The following is a 23,931-nucleotide window of genomic DNA, read 5'->3' as shown; positions in this document are numbered from 1 at the left end:
TGACTGAGCCAGCCAGGTACCCTGACAAGAAAACTTGTCTTGGTGTCAGCTCTGGTCCGCTACTCACCTTTCTCTGAGTTCCACCAGAAAGTAAAAAACAAAACAAGACAAAAGAAAACAAAGATCTTTAAATTTGGATAAGATTCCATAAATTATTTAGTCCAGCTGCAAAATCAGTGCATCAAAGTCTTCCATGTAAGCCATGGTCTCATATAGGACTAATGATGCATTACTATAAAATGTACTCCCTTATTATTGGATATTTTTGATTGTTGTACAATTCCTTCTTACGCTAAACTCAAAATTCCTGGTAGGGTGCACCTACCTCAGGACTGCTAAACAAACTGGTAAAAAAATTTCTACATGATAAAGCATACACATATCTGAAGAAGGTTATAACAAACGGCCCTAATTTTCGGTTTTCTAGGCTAAACACCCCACTTTATTCTTTTTTCCTTAAATGTCAATATTCCAGCCACTTCACTACCCTTTGTATAGCTATTTAAGTTTCTCATGTCTCCCCTTAAAATGTAGTCTCTGGAAGTAACAAAGAGTTTCAGTGTGGTTCAAAAGGTAATAAATTATAAATTGTATCATCTATTACTGTGATTGAGATTATGTTATTAGCATTTTTGTTTCTGACCAATTTAATCCTGAAATCTACCTCATCTGAACTGCTGCTAAACTATTTTACCTTGGCAAACTGAAAAGCTCATGAAAAAGCTCCTGGTTAAGCTGGACTAGTTTCAGAAATAAAGATGTATAAGTGATAACAATTTGAGAAAGCCTAGTAAGCTAAAGTCCTCACTAAGTAGATAATGAGTTTTAGTCTGAAGACACATAGGACAAACCTCTTTAATAAAATATTTGGTTTTCCAGGGTGTGCCTGTTTCGGTTCGATGCCTTTCTTCAGTCCTCTGGCGTTCTTCCAAGGTACGTTTATGTTCCGTGGCTTTATCAATTTCAGATTCCCTCAGAGAGTCTGTCACATTTTTCCACAATCGCCTAAAATCAGAAAAGCCACAGATCTTACAAGCATTCTTTAAAAAAAGATAACAGAACTGATACCCTTGAAATTAAAAGTAATTTAAAAAAATTATGTCTCCTGAATCAGATATATAGTTTCATGTATATGAGTTATAAAACCATGGAATAATAGTATGGTGCTGATACTGATGTCCAAGATGCTGCTCCTTCTGCTTTTTTTTTTTTTTTTTCAAATAAAAAATAATTTGTATTATACGAAGTAATAGATTTTTATTTTTAAGACACTCAGAGGGGCGCCTGGGTGGCTCAGTGGGTTAAAGACTCTGCTTTAGGCTCAGGTCATGATCCCAGGGTTCTGGGATCGAGCCCCACATTGGGCTCTCTGCTCAGCAGGGAGCCCGCTTCCCCCCATCTCTCTGCCTGTCTCTCTGCCTATTTGTGATCTCTCTCTCTGTCAAATAAATAAATAAAATATTAAAAAAAAAAGACACTTAGGAATTAATAAGCAAAAAGATAAATAAATTTTTTAAAAGCTGAAAGTTTAGAGACTTCTACTTCTGGACATGATAAGATAATGGGGACCAGACTTAATCCTCCTGCCTTTAATCAGCTAGGAAACCAGACAAAATATATTGAAACAATGGAGACTACAGATATTGAGCAAAAGGCAAGTACAGGACAGTGATTCCTGAGAGTAGGAAATAGATAAGGGGAGTCCTACGGGTGCTCCAACTCACTGGCTAGAGTTTACTGGCACAGCAAGAAGAAGGAAAGCTCAACTAACTCCAAGCAAAAGAAAACTGCCCAGACAACTCTTTGGGAGAAAGAACAGTCTGTTCAACAAATTGCACTGGGACAAACGGATATCTAAAAGCAAAAAAAGGACCTCAGACCCTTACCTCAAAAGGAAACTTTTACAAGAACACACAGGAGAAAATCTCAGAGGCTGGGTTAGGCGAAGATTTCCTAGATACAATACCAAAACCATATTCCATAAAAGGAAACATCGACAATCTCATCTCAAAAAAAAGTAAAACCTTTTACTGAAAAAAAACTCACTACAAAAATATAAAAATAAGCAATAGACAAGGAGAAAATATTTTCAAAACACATATCCAATAAAGGATTTGTATTCAGAATTCAAAGAACTCCTGCAACCCAAGAGGACAATCACACATTTCACCAAACAAGATAAACAAATGTGTAATTAATTAGGACAAAAATATGTTCAACATCATTAGTCATTTGGAATATGCAAATTAAAACCATAATAAGACTATTTCACACCACCTAAAAGGGGTATGATGGGTATAAGGTAGGTAATAACAAATGTTGATAAGGATGTGGAGAACTGGCACACTTCTACATTGCTGGGAGGAGTGTAAAATGGTGTAGCCACTTAGGAAAATAGTTCGGCAGTTTCCTGAAAAGTTAAATGTAAAACTTGCAGACAATCCAGAAATTACCATTTCAGATATTTACCCAGAGAAATGAAAACATATCCACCCAAACAAGAATGTTCATAGTGGTATTAATCATTATAGTCCAAAACTGACAATGTCCATCAGTTGGTGAAGGGATAGACAAAATGTGGTTCCATATAATGGAATAATATTCAGCAATATAAAAAATGAGCTACTGATATATGTTGTATCCTAGATGAACCTCAAAAACACTATGCTAAGTGAAAGAACCCAGGCATAAGATATCACATATTATATGATTCCATTTATCTGAAGTATCCAGAAAAAACCATTTATAGACAAAAAGTAGGTTCCCTGAGAATGGGGATGGGAATGGAATGGACATTAGCTTAAAATGGGAATAAGGGTCTTATGGGATGATAAAGATTGTGAAACTGATTTATGGTGATGACTGCATTGCTCAAGGAAGTTGCTAAAAATCACTTAAATATAAACTTGAAACAGGTGAATTTTATAATATGTAAAATATATCTTGATAAAGTTTTTAAGTGGCAATTTTAGTATTAAAGCAGAATTCAAAGCAAGAACCATCACCAGGGGAGCGCCTGGGTGGCTCAGTCATTGGATATCTGCCTTTGGCTCGGGTCATGATCCTAGGGTCCTGGGATCGAGCCCCGCATCGGGCTTTCTGCTCCATGGGAGGCCCTCTCCCACTCCCCCTGCTTGTGCTCCCTCTCCTGCAGTGTCTCTGTCAAATAAGTAAATAAAATCTTTAAAAAAAAGAAAAGAAAAGAAAGCTATCACCAGGGATAAAAGAAGATCATTTCATAATGACCAGAGTTCAGTGCATTAAGAGGACATACAATCCCAAATGTGTTATCCCTACCACAGAGTAAAGACTTAGACAACTATGAAGAGAAATATGCAATTATAACTGGTAATTTCAATAACTGACCTCAACTGATGAAACAAATACACAGAAAATTAGTAAAACAAAGAGTACTAGAAAAATACTATCAACCCACTTGAACTAATTGATATTTACAGAGTACTGTTACCTAACATCAACTGAATACAAACTCTTGTCAAGTGCCCATGAAATGTTTACCAAGACAGAATGTATTCGGGTTATAAAACAAATCTCAATAAAATCTAAAGGACTAAAACCATACCAAGTATATCCTTTGGCCAAAATTAAGTTAAACTAAAAATGAATAGTGAGAAGATAGCTGGAAATTATCCAAATATTTAGAAATTAAATAATACATTACTAAATAACTTCATGAGTCCCCCCCCCAAAAAAAAATCAAAGGAAAATCAGAAAACACATATCAAAAGTTTGAAATAGCTAAAGCAGGCTCAGAGAGAAATATATTAAATATTTATATTAGGAAAAAAGAAGAAATCGACCTAATGAGGGGTCAAACTATGGGTGGCTACGCAAATTTTTATTGTAACATAGTGGTGTCTATCCTTTCAAGGTCTGTGGCTGCTTTCATGCTTCAGTGGCAGAGCTGAGTAGTTGTAGTAGAGACTACCTCGCCCACTAGGCCTAAAATATTTACTCTCTGGGCTTTTATAGAGAAGTTCGCTGATCCCTGACCTAAGTTTCCCTTTTAAGAAACTAGAAAAAGGAAGAGCAAATGATGTACCAAGTAAGCATAAAAGAGGAAATAAAAAAAGAGCAGAAATCAATGAATAACAAAATAGAAATATAGACAAAAAGCAATGAACAAAAACTGGTTCTTTGAGTAAAATTAATAATCCTTTAATAAATAATCCTTAATAAAAATCTTTAATCCCATTAATAGGAAAAGAAAATATTACCAACATAAAGAATGAAAGCAGGACATCGCTAGAGATCCTACACACATTAAAAGAAAACTAAGGGAATATTATAAAACTATATGTCAATAAATTTGACAAACTAGATGTAGGTGAAATTAATCAATTCCTTAAGAGACATAAACTACCAACCTTCAATTAAGAAGAAAGACAACCTCACTATCCCTCTAAAGATAATGAATTGTAGTTAAAAACTCCCTCAAAGAAAACAACAGACCAATATCCCCCATGAATGTAGATATAAAAAATCCTTAATAAAATTTTAGCAAAGAGAATCCGACAGTATCTCTTAAACATTTGTCTGCTTTAATAATAGCTGGATTCTTACAAATGTTTCTACATTCAATCTGTTCTATTATTTCAGTTTAATTAAATAAAGGAAAATCTAGGGGTGCCTGGGGGCTCAGTGGGTTAAGTGGCTGACTCCTGGTTTCTGCTCAGGTCATGATCTCAGGGTCCTGGGATCAACACCTGCATTAGGCTCTGTGTTTAGTGTGGAATATGTTTGAGATCCTCTCTCTCCCTCTCCCTTTGCTCCTCCCACCCCCCCAAGTGTGTGTGCATGCATTCTCTCTAAAATAAATAAAATCTTTAGAAAAAAAAAAAGAGTAACACAGACGAAGGAAATCCACAGAGAATAAATGGTAACACTGGTGGCACTCTCTAGAAAATAATAAATAAAAATAAGTCTTAAGAAAATCTGGCCTCACATGGATACAGAATTGGAAAAGAGACTATTTTAACATACTTCTCAAGTAATTTAATTCTTTGGTATTGCATTAAATTCACTAGGTCGTAGTTTTTTATTCTTATTTATGTATTTATTTACATAATCTTTTTTTTTTTTAAGATTTTTTTTTTTTTTAATTTATTTGACAGAGAGAGATCACAAGCAGACGGAGAGGCAGGCAGAGAGAGAGGGAAGCAGGCTTCTTGCTGAGCAGAGAGCCCGATGTGGGACTCGATCCCAGGACCCTGAGATCATGACCTGAGCCGAAGGCAGCGGCTTAACCCACTGAGCCACCCAGGCGCCCTTATTTACATAATCTTAACCAGGGTCTGTGGTGCACAGAGCTCCACATGGGCCTCAATCTCACAACCCTGAGGTAGTGACCTGAGCCGAAACCAAGAGTCCAACATTTAACCAAGACACCCAGGTCCCCCAGGTGGTAGTTTTTTAAAGGTTGCCTGCAGTGTGGAAAATGAAAGATGTCAATTAATTTTTTATATTGTGCTACAAGGAAACTCATTGGTCTAACTGGCATCATGACTGGATTTTTTTTTTTTAATTTAAATTTTAGGTAGCTAACACACAATGCAATGTTGGTTTCTGAATTAGAATTCAGTGATTCATCACTTAAATACAATATCCAGTGCTCATCATAACAAGCGCCCTCCTTAATACCCATCACCCATCTAGCTCATCCCCCACCAACCTTCCTCCAACAACCCTCAGTTTGTTCTTTATCTTTAGGAGTCTCTTATGGCATGTTTCCCTCTTTCCTTTTTTTTCCTTTCCCCCCTTCTCATATGTTCATCTGTTTTCTTTCTTAAATTCCACATGTGAGTGAGATCATATGGTATCTTTCTCTCACTGACTTGTTTCACTTAGCATCATACACTCTAGCTCCATCCACATCATTGCAAATGGCAAGATTTTTTTTTTTTTTTTGGTGTTGGGTGAGTAATGCTCCATTTTATTTTATTTTATTTTTTAATGATTTTATTTATTTATTTGAGAGAGAGAGAGAGAGAGAGAGAGAGAGCATGAGAGGAGAGAGAGATCAGCGGGAGAAGCAGACTCCCTGCCGAGCAGGGAGTCCGATGTGGGACTCGATCCCAGGACTCCAGGATCATGACCTGAGCTGAAGGCAGTTGCTTAACCAACTGAGCCACCCAGGCGACCCAGTGCTCCATTTTATATATCACATCTGCTTTATCCATTCTTCTTGACTGGGTTTTTTTTTTTTTTAATATTTTGTTTATTTATTTGACAGAGAGAGAGAGAGATCACAAGTTGGCAGAGAGGCAGGCAGAGAGAAAGGAGGAAGCAGGTTCCCCGCCGAGCAGAGAGCCCGATGTGGGGCTCGATCCCAGGACCCTGAGATCATGACCCGAGCCAAAGGCAGAGGCTTAACCCACTGAGCCACCCAGGCGCCCCTTGACTGGGTTTTTGAATGGGTCTTGAATGATTTTGTAGTATCATGCATTGTTCACTTGAAAAATGATCTTTCAGATGTTGACATTTTATTATGTAATATTAAAAAAATCACATTCATTACTATCACCACCAATTTCATCAGAAAATCCTTTACTTGGGAAGCTTTCATACTCAGGCAGATAAAATTTTCCAAATTCTGATTTTTGTCTTAAAGCTTAAATAGTTTTTCCAATTTAACTGAGATACAAATGACATACAGGACTCTTACCTAAGTTTAAGATGTACAGCATAGTAAACTGACTTATATACACTGTGAAATACCTACCTCACTGAGTTTTGTTAACATTCATCATTGCATATAAATAAAAAAGTTTTTTTCCTTTGTGATTAGAGTTCTAGGATCTACTCTTTTAACAGCTTTCAAATATACCACATGGCAATGTTAACCATAGTCATCATATTGTACATGACATCCCCCAGTACTTGTTTACCTTACAAATAGAAGTCTGCACCTTTTGATCACCCTTATCTAATTCTTCCACTTCCCAACCACCACCGCTGGTAACCTCAAATCTGATCTATTGATATGAGGTTTTTATTTTGCCTAGATTACCTATAAGTAAGATCATACAGTATTTGTCTTTCTGTGACTTATTTCATTTAGCATAATATCCTTAAGGTCCATCTACATTGTCACAAATGGGAGGATTTCCTTCCTTTTTATGGTTGAATATAATTCCATTGTGTATATATACTACAACTTCTTTTCAAGTTAAAAAAAATTTTTTTTAAAATAATCTCTACCCCCCCAAATGGGGCTCAAACTTACAACCCCAAGATCAAGAGTTACATGCTCTTCCAACTCAGCCAGCCAGGCGCCATATATACTACATATTCTTATCCATTCATCTGTTGACAGATACAAGTTGTTTCTGTTTATTTATCTACCTATTTACTTTCCACTTTCTTTTTAAAAATTTTTTTTCACTTTATTTCTTCATCACAATATTTCCCCCAACCCTCACCCACCTCCCCTCTTGGAACCATGAGTTTGTTTTTGTTTTTAAAGATTTTATTTATTTGGGGCGCCTGGGTGGCTCAGTGGGTTAAGCCGCTGCCTTCGGCTCAGGTCATGATCCCAGGTCCTGGGTTCGAGCCCCACATCGGGCTTTCTGCTCAGCAGGGAGCCTGCTTCCTCCTCTCTCTCTGCCTGCCTCTCTGCTTACTTGTGATTTCTCTCTGTCAAATAAATAAATACAATCTTTAAAAAAAAATAATAAAGATTTTATTTATTTATTTGACAGAGAGAGAGAGATCACAAATAGGCAGAGAGACAGGCGGGGGGGGGGGGGAAGCAGGCTCCCCGCCGAGCAGAGAGCCTGATGTGGGGCTCGATCCTAGGACCCTGGGATCATAACCAGAGGTGAAGGCAGATGCTTTAACCCCCTGAGCCACTCAGGTGCCCCTCAGTTTGTTGTCTATAGCTGAAGAGTCCATTTCGTGGTTTGTCTCTATTTTTCTCTCTGCTCATGTGTTTCATTTCTTAAATTCCACATATATGAGATCATCATATGATATTTGTCTTTCTCTGACCTATTTAGCTTAGCATTATACTCTCCAGTTCTATACACATCATTGCAAATGGCAACATTTTCTTCTTTTAATGGCTAAATAATATTCCTGTGTGTGTGTGTGTGTGTGTGTGTGTGTGTGTGTGTGTACGTACCACACCTTCTTTATCCATTCATCTATTGATGGACACTTAGGCTGCTTCCACAGTTTGGATTATAAATAATGATGCTCTAGGGGTGCCTGGGTGGCTTAGTGGGTTAAAGCCTCTGCCTTCAGCTCAGGTCATGATCCCAGGGTCCCAGGATCGAGGCCCGCATTGGGCTCTCTGCTAAGTGGGCAGCCTGCTTCCCCCCCCCGTCTCTGCCTGCCTCTCTGACTACTTGTGATGTCTCTCTCTCTCGGTCAAATAAATAAATGAAATCTTTAAAAAAAAAAAAAAGTATTACTTAAAAAACTAATTTATCTTATTGTTTAATTTCTATTTCTTTGAATTCTAAATACGCTGAGTAATTTTCATTCTTAGTGGCCCTTTTCCTCTACTTTTGAACTGCCTCTTTATGTTCTTTGCCCTTTTCCTGTTGGGGCATCTGTCTTTTGTGAATAATTTAAGAGTTTTTCGATAAAGATAGTAATCCTTTGACTGCGAACTGGTGAAGTGACTTGCCTAAGGCTGCAAACTATGAAAAGGCTTAGATAGAGCGTTGGACTCTTTCCTGGATGGATGTGGGGATGACATACCTGGACTCAAATGGATCTTGCTTCTCCAGAGGTCTTACTCTCTTCTTTGTTACTGCTAATTTAGTCAAGTCCACATACTTTGTCTCTCCATTGCTGTAAGTGAACTCAAGAACACTATTCCATTCGCCTTGCACTCTGCATACCACAGTATTGGTGATGTTGTGCTTTACTTCACCTGTAACCCTAGAAGCAGGTAAGAAATAAAAATGTGCTCTAATAAGTGAAACTAGGCTTGTTTCTTAGTATTCTGAAACCTAAAGACATACTTTCTGAATTCTGTTTAAATTGGTTATATAGCTCACTTCAGTTTGTCAGTGCCAAGCCAGACAGTAAATCCCATGACAGCTTACTAGATAATTTTTTCAAATAATGTCAACTTTAATCTTTTAGAAAGAGTACTGGGACTCAAACCAGAGACCAAGTTACCATAAATGATCACAAAGTGTGATCTTTAAATGCTTGCTACAAATAAAATACTAAAACTAAATAGAAATATGAAAAATATTTACATTTCCTTTTTATTACAGTTTTAAAATGTTACAATATTACAATTTAACTTTTTTAAAAAACTAGTCCTATTCACTTAAAAGTTTGGAGTCCATATATTTGAAGTTCTGCTATAAGTGTAATTTTAAATATAGACACCAGATAAACCAGTCAGAGGCAGAAAAATTGAAAAAAATAAATAAAAATTTTAATAATCTCTTGCCAAAAGAGAAAAATTAAAAGAGTATGGGTATACAAAAATTATCATCAACAGAGAACTCCAAGAGAACTCAAACACTACTGCTATTGAAAGTTTAATGAAGAGTAAGTTATCCAGCTAGTTTATCAACAGGCAGATAGGATACGGCTCAGATGAAGATCAGAATAAACAGGTCTAATTATTTTTATTAATTTTTTTTAGAGATTTTATTTATTAACTTGTCAGAGAGAGAGCAAGAACCGGGAGCGGCAGGCAGAAGGAGAAGCAAGCTCCCTGCTGAACAAGGAGCCTTGGGACTCGACCCCAGGACCCTGGGATCACGACTTGAGTTGAAGGTAGACACTTAACCGACTGAGCCACCTAGGAGCTCCTGGCTGAATTATTTTTAATGAAGTATTTTGTGTTCACCGTAGGACACAAGTAACAATAGGGTCAGGTAAGACAGAGGTTCAGAACTTAGAGAATAGTGGGCAAATGTTAGGGTCTAATCAGTGCGCCAGTGATTGTGGTTTATCTGGATTCAAAAGGCAGTCCACAGGACCAAAGCCCAGTGGTTCAGGCTACAGGAAGCATTATTTGTCAGGAATAAGCCAAGGTCCTAGGAACCAGAAGGACACAGCGAAACATAAGGAGCCTATCCATCATTTTCAATCAGGAGAAGTTAATTAAAGGTCTGCAAACTCAGAACTCAAAGCAGAGATATAGGGACCAATAAGCAAATGATCTATGAACCAGATTTTGGAGATCGAGGTAGGAGGGATTTGGAATCCAAGAGCAAACCAAACGTCCAAAATCAAAAGCTATGTGTAATGACAGCTCACTGGACACAAAAGAACACCATGGCTACAAGTCGGCTTGATTACAGCACAGATGGGAACTTGGTTATACTTCAAAGCATATGAACTTAAATAATTCCACGTGAAGGGTTTCTTGCCTGTTTCTTGTGATATCCATGTTTCCTCTCTGACCCCACTTACCAACATTATTCCCTTCTTTGAAAATCTGTTTCTAACAAAACAGGAAATGAGGAGATGACACGGAGTACTTTATCTGTTCCCTTCTCCATCCACACATACCCAAATTCTGAGAATTAAGGGACCATCAAATATTCCTCACTTGATCTTTTACTGCGCACAACCTCGCAAGTCATCATCTGCCGCACATGCCTTCCCACTGGAAAACAGCACACCTAGGTCCCTGTGCATGCATGCCGAGTTATGTGGAGTCTGTGCCGCTTGGTGCAGCTACATGGCAAGAGTAGCACGAAGAGGGCTAGGGCGGGGAACAAGAGTCACACATACTAGAGGTGTGCCATGGGGAACACCTGCAAAAGCAACTCAAGGACGAAGAAGGGCTTCATTCTGCTTATAGTAATTGTTCCTAACAGTCTAATGCAGGGCTGGCAAACTTCTTCTGTAAAGGACTGGGAAGTAAATACCAGGATTTGCAGGCCAGACTGTCTCACAACTACTTAACTCGGTCACTGTAGCATGAAAGCAATTATAGCCAGTAAATAAATGAGTATCTAAACATATAAAGCACATAGATCCAGGGGCAGCTGGGTGGCTCCGTCAGTTAAGCATCTGACTCCTGATCTCAGCTCAGGTCTTGATCTCAGGGTCATAAGTTCTAGCCCTAAGTTGGGTAAAAAAAGAGAAAGGGGGGGCGCCTGGGTGGCTCAGTGGGTTAAGCCGCTGCCTTCGGCTCAGGTCATGATCCTAGGTCCTGGGTTCGAGCCCCACATCGGGCTTTCTGCTCAGCAGGGAGCCTGCTTCCTCCTCTCTCTCTGCCTGCCTCTCTGCTTACTTGTGATTTCTCTCTGTCAAATAAATAAATAAAATCTTAAAAAAAAAAAAAAAGAGAAAGGGCATGTAGCCCTAGACCTTGGTACCAACCAATAACACAGAATATGTGGCCCTTAAGATACTAAGAGCTAAATCTTTTTTTTTTTTTTTTAAAGATTTTATTTATTTACTTGACAGACAGAGATCACAAGTAGGCAGAGAGGCAGGCAGAGAGAGAGGAGGAAGCAGGGTCCCCGCGAGGCAGAGAGCCCGATGCGGGGCTCAATCCCAGGACCCTGGGATCATGACCTGAGCCGAAGGCAGAGGCTTTAACCCACTGAGCCACCCAGGTGCCCCCTAAGAGCTAAATCTTAAGCTATCATCCTACTCATCTCTAAAGTGAGAATAATTTGGTAATTGATAAAGCATTATTCTTTCACTTCCTAAAAACATGACAACAAGTTAGCTTTTTAGATGGTCTAGACTCTGTCTCTACAGCTATTTGGAATACCAGAAAATCATTGAATATATTAACTTGGCTTCATATATAAAGTTTTCATTGATTGCGGTGCCAGGCTGGCTCAGTTGGGGGAGCATGCAACTCTTGATCTCAGGATTGTGAGTTTGAGCCCCACATCAGGTGAAGAGGTTACTTAAAAAAAAAAAATCTTAAAAAAAAAAAAGAGAGAAAGTTGTTACTGATTGAAAGTTAAGATTTTAACTTATAACTTTGGGTTTTATTGATATATATATATATATATGAAATACTCACATGAAGGATAATTACATTTTATGCAGAACTACTGAAGGAGACATTCATTGCCTGTTTGTGTTTCTAAATGTCACTTATATAAGGATACCTGCAACAAATCCCTTTAAATTTTAATACCAGGAAAACAGTTTGTCTCTATTGAAAACGTGATAGGCTTCCTTTATCAAACAATGAGAAGTATGTTGAGCATCAAGTTTCCTTTTTTACTTTAACATGAGTCAGAATTAAATTTTCTTTTCATGTATAATAATTATCTAATCCCTCTTCCATTGCTATGATTATTATAATAATAGACCTTTTAAATATATGACATTTTTCCAAAAAGCCTTACAAACAGTTTCCAAAGATAGGGTGCTGGGCTCTAATACTACACTGAAAGTTTCTTGAAGGCAGAGGTAGCCTTTCTATACTGTACCTCCAGTAAGCAGGAAAGTGTGTCACTTGGCAGACAGTTCACATAATCTTAGTATCATTCCACTAGACAGACAGACGATGGAGTGCTATTTATCTATACTGCTAATTCTGACCTCACTTTAAGATGACTTTATAAAATCATCATCATCCTAAAGTGAGTGTGGAAAATGGATCAGGACATAGACATGGACAAGAGGAATAGTTAAGTAGGCTCACTTGGCTGCATTGGACAGAGTTGTGGAAAATGAGGGAGTAAGGGAAGACAAGTGGAAGATAATATATTTATATCAAATGCAGATAGCAGATAATGTGTCTGCTCTGATGTAGAGAGCAGTAAAAAACTAGGCTGTCTGAGGAGAGAGGCACACCATTAATAAAGGCATAAAAGAAAGCCTTCATTATAATATTCTTATAAAATCAAAAAAGAAAAAATATCAAAAACAGAAAAGACAGTTTCTAATAGGAATTTTTTTTTTTAAAGATTTTATTTATTTATTTGACAGAGATCACAAGTAGGCAGAGAGGCAGGCAGAGAGAGAGGGGGGAGGCAGGGTCCCCGCTGAGCAGAGAGCCTGATGCAGGGCTCCATCCCAGGACCCCAGAACCATGACCTGAGCTGAAGGCAGAGGCTTTAACCCACTGAGCCACCCAGGTGCCCCTCTAATAGGAATCTTATTTAAATGAGAAATTAGATGAAACCACTGGTCCTGGGAGAGATCAGAATGGAAAAAAATGAGGAAACTTTAGTTGGCTGAAAGTATCTGCCAACAGTTATGGAAAGAGTGTGTATGTGAATCCAAAGGAAAGAGACTATGTTAGAGAAAAGGGCAGTACTTCCAAGTGACAGAAAAATCAAGTGAGTGTGGCCTTGTGGATAGGTAAAGGGTATGAAGGGGAAAAAGAAAGCAAATATGATGACTGACCATTAACAAAACTGAGGATGTCTATTTAAAATTATTAGGGGGTCTTCAAAAAATCGGAGTATGAAAACCAGATATCAACCTGTTTTTTATCAATACGGGTTTTAGAATATTGGTAGATGCTTCCTCTAGGAATCTAGCTGCCAAGGTGGAAGAAGCTGCAATCATGCAGAAAGGCCACATGTGGGCCCTCTGAATGACAGTCCCAGCTGGGCTCTTGGTCCGCAGCCAGATCTACTGTCTTCTTCCACATGAGTGAGCTAACCTTGGATATCCAGTGGGTCAGGCCCTTAGATGGCTGAAGCTTCAACCAACATGAAAGACATCATGTGAGAATCACCCAACCGAACCTAGTCAGTCCAGAAAACTATGAAAGATAATAAACCACTATTTCAAACACTTATGTTTTAGAGAAGTTTATTACTGGCAATAAATAATTAGGATGTCATCCAAAGCTATCTTAGCTGCCCTCTGACTTCTCTATATCCTGTTAGTTAGTCCTTAAAGGGTCAACTCTGAATGTCTAATTGGTTTCCCTTCTTCTAATCTCTCTTCCCTCCCCCTGCCCCCCAGTCCATTCTTTACCTGCCACCAGATAGGTATTTTTAGAAATATTTAAAACATGTAATTTCCAGGCACAAAATTGCTTAAGGTATTCTTGCCAAAAATGCATAACCTGAACCTTAAAAAAAAAAAAAAAAAAAAAAAAAACAACACAAACCCACACTGAGAAGCAGTCTATAAAATTGACCTGTCATTGTCATAAGAAATAGGGAAAGGCAATGGAAATACACCAGAAGACTAAAGAGACATAACAATAATACGAATGCACGATCCTGAGTAGGAGAAAAAATACTGCCAATTACTGGGAAAACTGACAAAATTTAACATGGACTGTACTTAGATAATAGTATTAATTTAACATAACAATGTTAAATTTCTTGAATTTGGCAACTATTCTGTGATTGTACGAGAGATGTGATTCTATATATTTCCTTGTTCTTAGGAAATTCAGACTAAAATATTTTATTTTATTTTTTTTTAAGATTTTATTTATTTATTTGACAGAGAGAGATCACAAGTAGATGGAGAGGCAGGCAGAGAGAGAGAAAGAGGGAAGCAGGCTCCCTGCCGAGCAGAGAGCCCGATGCGGGACTCGATCCCAGGACCCCGAGATCATGACCTGAGCCAAAGGCAGCGGCTTAACCCACTGAGCCACCCAGGCGCCCCAAATATTTTATTTTTTAAAAAAGATTTTATTTATTTATTTATTTGAGAGAGAGAGAGAGAGAGAGATGGAGTGAATACATCTGTATGCAAGTGAGGGAAGGTGCAGAGGGAGAGAGAGAGAGAAAGGATCCTTAAGCAGATTGACTGATGAGCAAGGAGCCGAACACAGGGCTCAATCCCAGGACCCTAGAATCATGACCAGAATTGAAATCAAGAGTCAGCTGCTTAACTGACTGAGCCACTTAGGTGCCCCACACTAAAATATTTTAAAGTGTCAGGTCTATAACTCTCTAATGTTTCAGGAACAACAATAATAATGATAATGATATGTAAATAGAAAAAGATTTTGATAAAGCTAATGAAGCAAAATGCTAACAACTAGGTAAGGGATACATGAGAGTTTGTACAACTCTTCTGGAGGTTTGAAATGACTTCAAAAGATAAAAGTAATTAAATAATATATATATTAATTCCATGCTTAACATTTTAATTGGCTCCCTACTGCCTTCGGAATTAAGATCAGAATTGTTGGGGCACCTGGGTGGCTCAGTGGGTTAAACCTCTGCCTTCAGCTCAGGTCATGATCTCGGGGTCCTGGGATAGAGCCCCGCATCAGGCTCTCTGCTCAGTGGGGAGCCTGCCTCTCTGCCTACTTGTGACCTCTCTGTCAAATAAATAAATAAAATATTAAAAAAAAAAGATCAGAATTGTTAGCAAAATAGTATACTGTATTCTTGTATCAGAGTTAAGAGATACATTTAAATGGCAAAGACTTAACAGGAATACAGATAAATAGACTTAATTTGAAAGTTAAAAAAAAAAGGTACTATGACTAGGGTTGGATTTTCACAGGTTAGCTCAATTAAACATTCCAACACAACTTTCTGTACATGTGGGTGTTTACAAGCATCAGTGTCCCCCGAGAGGCTGACCCTCACTGCCCTAGCAGCTGGCACCCAGGTTGTTAATATGCACTGATTTACTCTTGCCTGTGGCTCTAGCATTTTCATTTCACTTACTATCAACTATTTGGCACTGAGGAGAACATACTAATATCAAAACTACCCTATTAGTTCTTCATGTCATTAAGAATGACTGTCAAAGAAATGAAGATGTTAAGTGCAAGAAGAAAAACAGGAAGAGAGCCTGCAACAGCTGTTTTCAAACCTCTGCAGGGCTCTCCTAGGAGGAGGAAGGGGATAAAAACAGTGAAGCTCTAAAAAAATCAGATCTAAGAGTTCATATCTAAGAGATTAATCAGTAATATGTTAAAGGAGTAATATATTAAAGGAATAGGTACAGTTTGAAAGGATGGACTAGATTCTATCTCCAAGAAGAGAGAAACTCACTCCTAATCATATTTCCAAAGAAAAATATGCAAAACTTTATAAATCACTTACTATGTACACTGTATAGATGGAACAGAAGGCCCCAAACAGTACAGTTCTATCAAAAAACTTACAGCCATATTGGGGGAAATAAAACAACTCAATCAGGAGAATAAGTTTGTGTATAAATAATGATTTTTAAAATGTTTTTACAGGTAGTATGAATCCTGTAGGATTTCAAGTAACACATACATATGTACATACACATACACTCTCAGAATTAAGTTTCAGGGACCAGGAATAGTTTGCAAAAAGACAACTAAAATCACTCCATGTCTCCTTATCCAGAAAATAATACTTATGAGAGAAAAAAATAAGCAACAGGTCACTAAGAAATAACTTAGTGTCATGATAATAAGATAGTGCTGGCTTGGGAAGATTTATCACAGTAGTTGTTTTCCCTAAGCATTCTACTCAAGCATATAGAGAGACTGAGGAATACTTTCACCAAGGCAAGAATGTTACAGGGATAAAGGTTTCAGCTCTAACTTCATATAAATAAGGGGAGTCTGAATGGACTGCCCCTCACTCACTGTGAGTTTTGTGTGAATAAATGTTTGAAAACATTGAACTATCAGTTTTCAGACATGTTGCAAAGGGATATATGCACCTAGTAAATGTTGGTCTACAACGTCTAAAACCCCAGCTGGTTTTAAGGTGTGAATCCTGTGATTACTATAATGGACAGAGTAAGTAGAAGCACATAAAGCAAAGTGTTAACCACAATAATACCTTCTCTAAGGGTAAGAGATGACTATTTTGACAATGTCTAGTGGTTCTGTTTGGGTAATATATGTGTATATTATAATTCTTGACGTTAGTGTTTTGAAGTCTGTGTTTTTATTTTTATTTATTTTTAAAGATTTTTACTTTATTTATTTGACAGACAGAGATCACAAGTAGGCAGAGAGGCAGGCAGAGAGAGAAGAAGGGAAGCAGACTCCCTGCCGAGCAGACAGCCTGATGCAGGGCTCGATCGTAGGAGCCTGGGATCATGACCTGAGCCGAAGACAGAGGCTTTAACCCACTGAGCCACCCAGGCACCCCTGAAGTCTGTATTTTTTAAAGGCCCATTTGATGTCTGGGAACCAATCAATCTCTCTTTCCACTTCTAAAATTTTTAAGTACCCATTTCTAAGAGTGAAAAAGTAAAAGAGCTATATGCAATTGGCTGGAGGGAGAGTACTTTGGTAATAACCCCTTATAACTGTTGGTCAGCACCTATTCAAGTTCAACTTCCATTTCCTATGACCCAGTAATTCCACTTCTAGGTATCTATCCAACAGAAATTCAGGCAGACATTCACCAAACAATGTTCTAGCAGCACCATTTGTAATGGCCCCAAACTGCAAACTACCCAAATGCCCATCAGCATTAGAATGAATAAGTGAATTGTGGCATAGCCATACAATGTAATATCGTCTTCAGTAAGGAGAATAAATCATGCTACACATGGATGAACCTCAAAAACGTAATATTGAGAAAAAGTCAAATGTGAAAGAACACAGTGTATGATTTCATTTTAATATATATTTCAAAAACAGAAAAAGCTAATCAATGGTGTTAGAAAGCAGGATAGTGGCTACCTAAAGAGGGAGGGGTATACATGGTTAACGTGTGTGTGTGTGTGTGTGTGACTGTAACAGGGCATGAAGAGGGTCTCTAGGATGCTGGAAATGTTCCATGTCTAGATCAAAGTGCTCAGATTTTTACTTTGTGAAAATCATCAACAAGAGATGTATTTTTCAGTGAAGAGTTACAGAGAAAACTATCCCTACCTTAGGGAAAGTCAGAACAGACATGAAGGGCTTAAGGAAAGGAGTCAGTATCCTTTTGAAGATTCTATTAGACAACCTGTCTTCATGTAGGTTGGATGATCTGGCCCATGCTGAAGAGACAGAGAAGCTGAGAAGGGGGTACAGGAACTGGCCATTTCCTGATGGGATTAGAACAAAGGCCCTATTCCATCACTGCACTACCTGAACTATTTCATATGACTCGATACATTTTCATGCTACCTTGGACCAACAGCTGCCTTCCCTGAGGCCTGGATTGAGTCTGAGCCCCTTTAAAGGCAGAAATTGGGCCAGAGACCGACTGTTCATTTGTTAGGAATTCTACTCTACATATTGTTACCTATTTAACCAGGAAGATTTTGTACGAGTAGATAGATAGATCTGTCACTATTCTAAAAACTAGATCAGGATGGGGGCGCCTGGGTGGCTTAGTCAGTTTAGTGTCCAACTCTTGGTTTTGGCTTAGGTCAGGATCTCAGGTCATAGGATTGAGCCTGGCACTGGGCTCTCCATTCAGCGTAGGCTCTGTTTCTCCCTCTCTTTCTGCTCCTCCCCGCAACTTGCATTCTCACTCTCTATCTCTAAAATAAATAAATAAAATCTTAAACCAACAAACCAACAAAAAACTAGATCAGGATGCCCAGAATGTCTCAAAAAAGTAGACATAAATAAAACTCCAACTCCATCTATATAAAACAAAGCAGGAAAGAATAAGGAGTTAACAAACAGTAGAATAAGAGCCAGGTATCATTAAAATGTTCTTACCGGTGTAGTTTGCCACCATAAAATGGCTTAGTATGAAAAGTGATGCTGGCTGAATACCCAGTTTTTGCACAGTTGACACTGACTTTACCACCCAGTTCTACCCAAGGAACAGTTAAAATTGACCGGGCATATGCACACGGTAGAGAAAATGTATACTCTTCTCCATGCTCCAATAGACTGAGGACACCTGAATGTGAAAACATAAAGATGGTTAACATCTTAAAAAAAAAAGAGAGAGAGAGACAGTTATAAAATATCCATTATTAGTTTTTCTCAAGCCTAATAAACAAACATCACTATTTTGCTTAATTTTCATTTAACTTTGGATTCAACTAATTTCACTTAAAATTGTATTTGTAACATTCCTGGTAATAGTGAATCTGAGTTACATTCATTATGACTTTGCTATCCCTTTGGGGTTCATGGGACCAGAAAATGTTTTAGTAGAAATAGATCAAGATTTCCCTCTGAGAGACTCTTAAAAAAAAAACCTTAAGTCAGATTTTAAGAATATGCTATACTGCATCATGGTATAGTCTGATCATTAATACTAACTACTTTCTTAGTTTGGTAATAATTAATATCTGATGCTGTAGAGTCTCAGACCTTTGTCTCAGTTCAATGAAAAAAAGCATTCTTCATTCTATGTATATTAGGAAGAAAAAAACTAATTCTGTCATGAAAACTATGGTCATAGTAATAACTTTGCAAAATTCTGAAGAATTTGGTGTGAGGCTACAAGAGCTGGAAGTGACAGTTTTCAAACAAATATTATTCTAATAAGACTTGTTTTATATTAAGTGATGCTATATTAAGGATTTTTTTTTTAAAGATTTTATTTATTTATTTGACAGAGAGATCACAAGTAGAGAGGCAGGCAGAGAGAGAGAGGGAAGCAGGCTCCACACTGAGCACAGAGCTGGATGCGGGACTCGATCCCAGGACCCTGAGATCATGACCCTGAGCCGAAGGTAGCGGTTTAACCCACTGAGCCACCCAGGCGCCCCTAAGGATGGTTTTTTAAAAGAAAAAGTATAGGAAGAGAAATTACATTAATGAATAATCAACTTATACTAGATAAAGAAGAGACTCTAAGGATATCTGAGTTACATTACTAACCCAAGCTCATTATCTGGGTCACTATCAGACTAAATACTGAACTAAACTCTAATGGTATCTTTCTCTTAATGAATGCTCATTAACTACTCTGTTCTTAATGTTTGCAAATATGGAAGGGCAAGAATTATAATATTTTAATATAGTTAATTCTTAGAATAACCAAACAGATAAACTGAGATTCTCAAGCAGTTTACTTTACATAAAGGAACACCAACTATTTTCTTGTATAACCTTTATAGTCTTCACAAAGGGCAATAATAAATCAATTATTATCAAGCAATTTCATAAGGAACATGGTTCTGGCTGTAATACATTTATATGTAATGGGAGCTGTCAGAAGGCATACAGACAACATACTCGGGTATACTTGAAGGATTTAATAGTAACTGCTGATTCATTTTGTTAGAAAACATATGTTTTGATTACTTTTCAAAAAATATGTCACCTATAACCTGGATTTCTGATCTCTTATTCTAAAACTATATTTGCCATAAGTATCACACACAAAATCTGAATAATTTAAAATCAGTCAGTTTTGAATGTATATGTTAATAGTCTTGTTAGGACAACAGAATCAAAAAATTCTAAAACCTCACTTACATCATCATTAAATGGAATTTCCCCCTAACAAATAAAAACATGTTCCTATTAGAACAAAATGAATTGTCTATGTCCCATTTTCTGATTTTGTTTACTTTCTATTGAGGTTACTAAAGAAATTTAATTTCTTTTTTTTTTTTTTAAGATTTTATTTATTTATTTATTTATTTGACAGACAGAGATCACAAGTAGGCAGAGAGGCAGGCAGAGAGAGAGGTGGAGGCAGGCTCCCTGCGGAGCAGAGAGCCCGATGCGGGGCTCGATCCCAGGACCCTGGGATCATGAAGTGAGCCGAAGGCAGAGGCTTAACCCACTGAGCCACCCAGGCGCCCCAAGAAATTTAATTTCTAAAAGGCATTCCACAAATATATAATAAGCACATAAATACCAAAATCACCTATTTTAGACCTTCCTCATGATTAATGCAAGGTTAAGACATTAATGCTTTTCCTTATTTCCTGAAGTATTTCCTTCTTGAAGAGGCTACCATCATCAGATTCTCAGTAACAGCTAACTGTCCTCAGGAGAGTATGTTAAAGGAGGAGGTTCTAAATCTCACTATGCCTTAACTTTTGTGACCTTGAACATGTCTCATCATTATGGACTTGTTTTTTTCATCTATAAAATCAAACTGATTTATGAAGATTTTAGAGCTAATGTTATGAAGCTTATAAGTGAAGATGGCAAAATTTTAACTAATAAAACATTAATACTTTCTAAAGTTACAGAAGCTTTGATTAACTTAAAATATTTGGAAATTTCTAAGACTCATATCACAAAAGATCTTAACAGTGGGGAAAACTGAAAAGGGGGATAAAGTATTTTCTTCAGAGGTATTGTAACACAGTCTCAAAATGTTAGTATCATATATCATAAACTTAATTATGCCATGCTAACACTGTAATTTTACATTCTGAACATATTATTTAATGCACAAGGGTTTTCCTTTAACATTAAGATGGTAGGGTTTCTTCTACCATTATATTTTCACTAACTTTGCAATGGTTTTTGTGGAAGCTTTTTGTTGTTGTTTACTTTTTGGGTATTACCTTAAATTATTTTTTCATAACCTTTTGCTAAAGTGAAATTAAAGACTGGTGATGTTTTAAAATATTACTTCCTTGGGAGCTATAAAAGATCAAACTAGAAGATATTTCTAGGTAATATATTTCTTTTTTTTTTTTTTAAGATTTTATTTATTTATTTGACAGAGAGAAATCACAAGTAAGCAGAGAGGCAGGCAGAGAGAGAGGAGGAAGCAGGCTCCCTGCTGAGCAGAAAGCCCGATGCGGGACTCGAACCCAGGACCTGGGATCATGACCTGAGCCGAAGGCAGCGGCTTAACCCACTGAGCCACCCAGGCGCCCCGGTAATATATTTCTTGAGTGCTTTTTACAATAATGAAAATATGGAAACAACTTCAATGTCCAAATAAAGGAAATGGTTAAATAAAAGATGGCAAATATCTCATTTCATAGGGTATTATACAGTCATCAAAACATGTTTTAAAGTATTATCAATGACATGGGAAAATGACTATTTATTGCAAAAAAGCAGGACACAAAACTATATAGAGAGAACCAATCCCAACTTTATAAAACAAAAATAAAAGTACGAACATAAGGGGCACCTGGGTGGCTCAGTGGGTTAAAGCCTCTGCCTTCGGCTCAGGTCATGATCCCAGGGTCCTGGGATCGAGCCCCGAATCAGGCTCTCTGCTCAGCGGGGAGCCTGCTTCCTGCTCTCTCTCTCTCTCTCTCTGCCTGCCTCTCCACCTACTGTGATCTCTGTCTGTCAAATAAATAAATAAAATCTTAAAAAAAAAAAAAGTACGAACATAAATAGAACAGAAAAAGTACAAAATGCTAGCTAAACTCAGCCTTCTCTGGATGGAGGTATTAGGGACGGTTTATTCTCCCCTTGATACTTTTCTAAGTTTTCCAAATACTCTACAATAAAAAATTTTATATTTAAAATCAGGAAAAAAAATTAAAGATAATTTATATTTTTCCATAAATATGAGGTCCCCTTCCTCACCATTCTGGAACACATTAAAAAATGGAAAAAAGTGGCACATGTAACATTTTAAATTTATATTTATCTAGCTTCCCCAAACTTAAGATTATAGCTTGATATTAAAAATTGGAGAACAGTTTTTCTACTTACCTTCTCCAACCATGGTCACGCCTATCGACATGCCTAAGAATTTGCTCTTAGTCCAGACATGCGCATTTACACACATCTTCCTTTCCGCACATTCTGCATAAAATCCTGAGACTGGAGGATGATGGGAAACCTGCTCAGCAACAAATCTGACTGTATAACAGTCTGATCCCACCTGGCTCAAAGTCTCCTCTGACAGAGGAGTGTGATTTGTGACTGCTTGGGTGGAAGAGCAGCTGACAACACTGGACGCCACCTCACTTTTTGGCATCCTCCAGGAACAGTGAAACGTTTCTCCAATGATAGGATTGTACGGTTTCTTAGCAATGGCTCCTTTACGGCCTTCGTGAAATGAGGTAAGGTAGTACTCAACAAAACGAATCATTCTATCCTCAGCTGTGGCTCCATTAGTGATGGCTATAAATAGGTCTGGATGAGACATAAAGTCTGCATACATTTCCAGCAAGGAACGCTTCTCTAGGATAAATGTAGGAAGCACCACCTAAAACAACAACAAAATCAACCAAAGAGGAAAATTTTAATCCACGTGTGTATCTGCAGAAAACTATTCCTATCTTTCCAAAAACATTTCATTCTAGATGAGTATTAAAAACAAAGTCACAAAAGTATCTGGTCTTATTAAAAAATAAGCATGCTTAAAAGGAAATGAAAATCAAGTGGTTAAGATTAAATACCAATGCACGACTGTAAGAGGGTCAGGTAGAAGGTATTTAAAAAAAAAATCTTCTAACTCCTAGACTGGATATCAGGTAAATGACGGCAAAACTCAAATGCTGGCCATGCCTTTTTTCCTTTCCCACTTTAAAAATAAATTACAGATGATTGATTAAGATAGAAGAGAAATTTTAATTCCCTGAAAATAGACTAAAGAGATCACCGATCAAAGCAAATACTTTAACTTACAACTTAATTTTAAGCACGAGAGAACTGTCTTTAAGAAGGGAATTTTTAATTTTATTTATGTTTTTATTAAAGATTATATTTATTTGAGAGAGAGACAAAGAGTGTGAGTGAGAGAGCGAGCGAGCACAAGCCTGGGGTAAGAGGCAGAGAGAGAAGATGACTCCCTGCTGAACAGGGAGCCTGAGGCAGGCCTCGATCCCAGGACCCTGGGATCATGACCTCAGACATAGGCAGATGCTTAACTGACTGAGTCACCTAGGCAACCCCAAGAAGGGAACTTTTTAAGTAGGCTCCACACCCAACGAGGGCCTTGAACTCACAATCCTGAGACCAGGAGCCCCACAAGAAGGGAATTTTTGTCTTTTTGTCTTTTTGCCTTTTGTGAAGATGGTACCAAAGATGAAGAAGGAATCCCCTGTCCCCCTGCCCCAAAGCAAAGGCTCTGAAGGCCAAGAAAGCAGTGCTGAAAGGTGCCAACAGTCATACGCACAAAAAAAGAAAATTCACATGTTGCTCACCTTCCCATGCATCAAGACACTGCATCTCTGGAGGCAGCCCAAATATCCTCGAAAGAGTGCCCCCAGGAGAAACAAGCTTCACCACTATGCTGTATCATCAAGTTT

At 37.7% G+C, this 23,931-nt stretch overlaps 1 protein-coding gene across 1 annotated transcript in view; it reads right to left on the bottom strand.

Moving 5' to 3' along the window:
- The window catches only part of OSBPL11 (oxysterol binding protein like 11), a 99,282-nt gene that overhangs the window by 3,886 nt on the left and 71,465 nt on the right, over nt 1-23,931 (bottom strand). Inside the window, exons 10-13 of the mRNA XM_047734746.1 lie at nt 22,388-22,886; nt 18,503-18,689; nt 8,728-8,910; nt 852-1,005 (exon numbers count right to left, since the gene is read on the bottom strand). Of these exons, the coding sequence (XP_047590702.1) occupies nt 852-1,005; nt 8,728-8,910; nt 18,503-18,689; nt 22,388-22,886 (1,023 nt within the window). The remainder of the gene's footprint in view (nt 1-851; nt 1,006-8,727; nt 8,911-18,502; nt 18,690-22,387; nt 22,887-23,931) is intronic.

Source organism: Lutra lutra, chromosome 1, assembly GCF_902655055.1.
Source record: "Lutra lutra chromosome 1, mLutLut1.2, whole genome shotgun sequence".
Taxonomy (NCBI): Eukaryota; Metazoa; Chordata; class Mammalia; order Carnivora; family Mustelidae; genus Lutra; species Lutra lutra.
The sequence above is the reverse complement of the archived record's forward strand: the minus strand, read 5'-3'. Positions and strand labels throughout refer to the sequence as shown.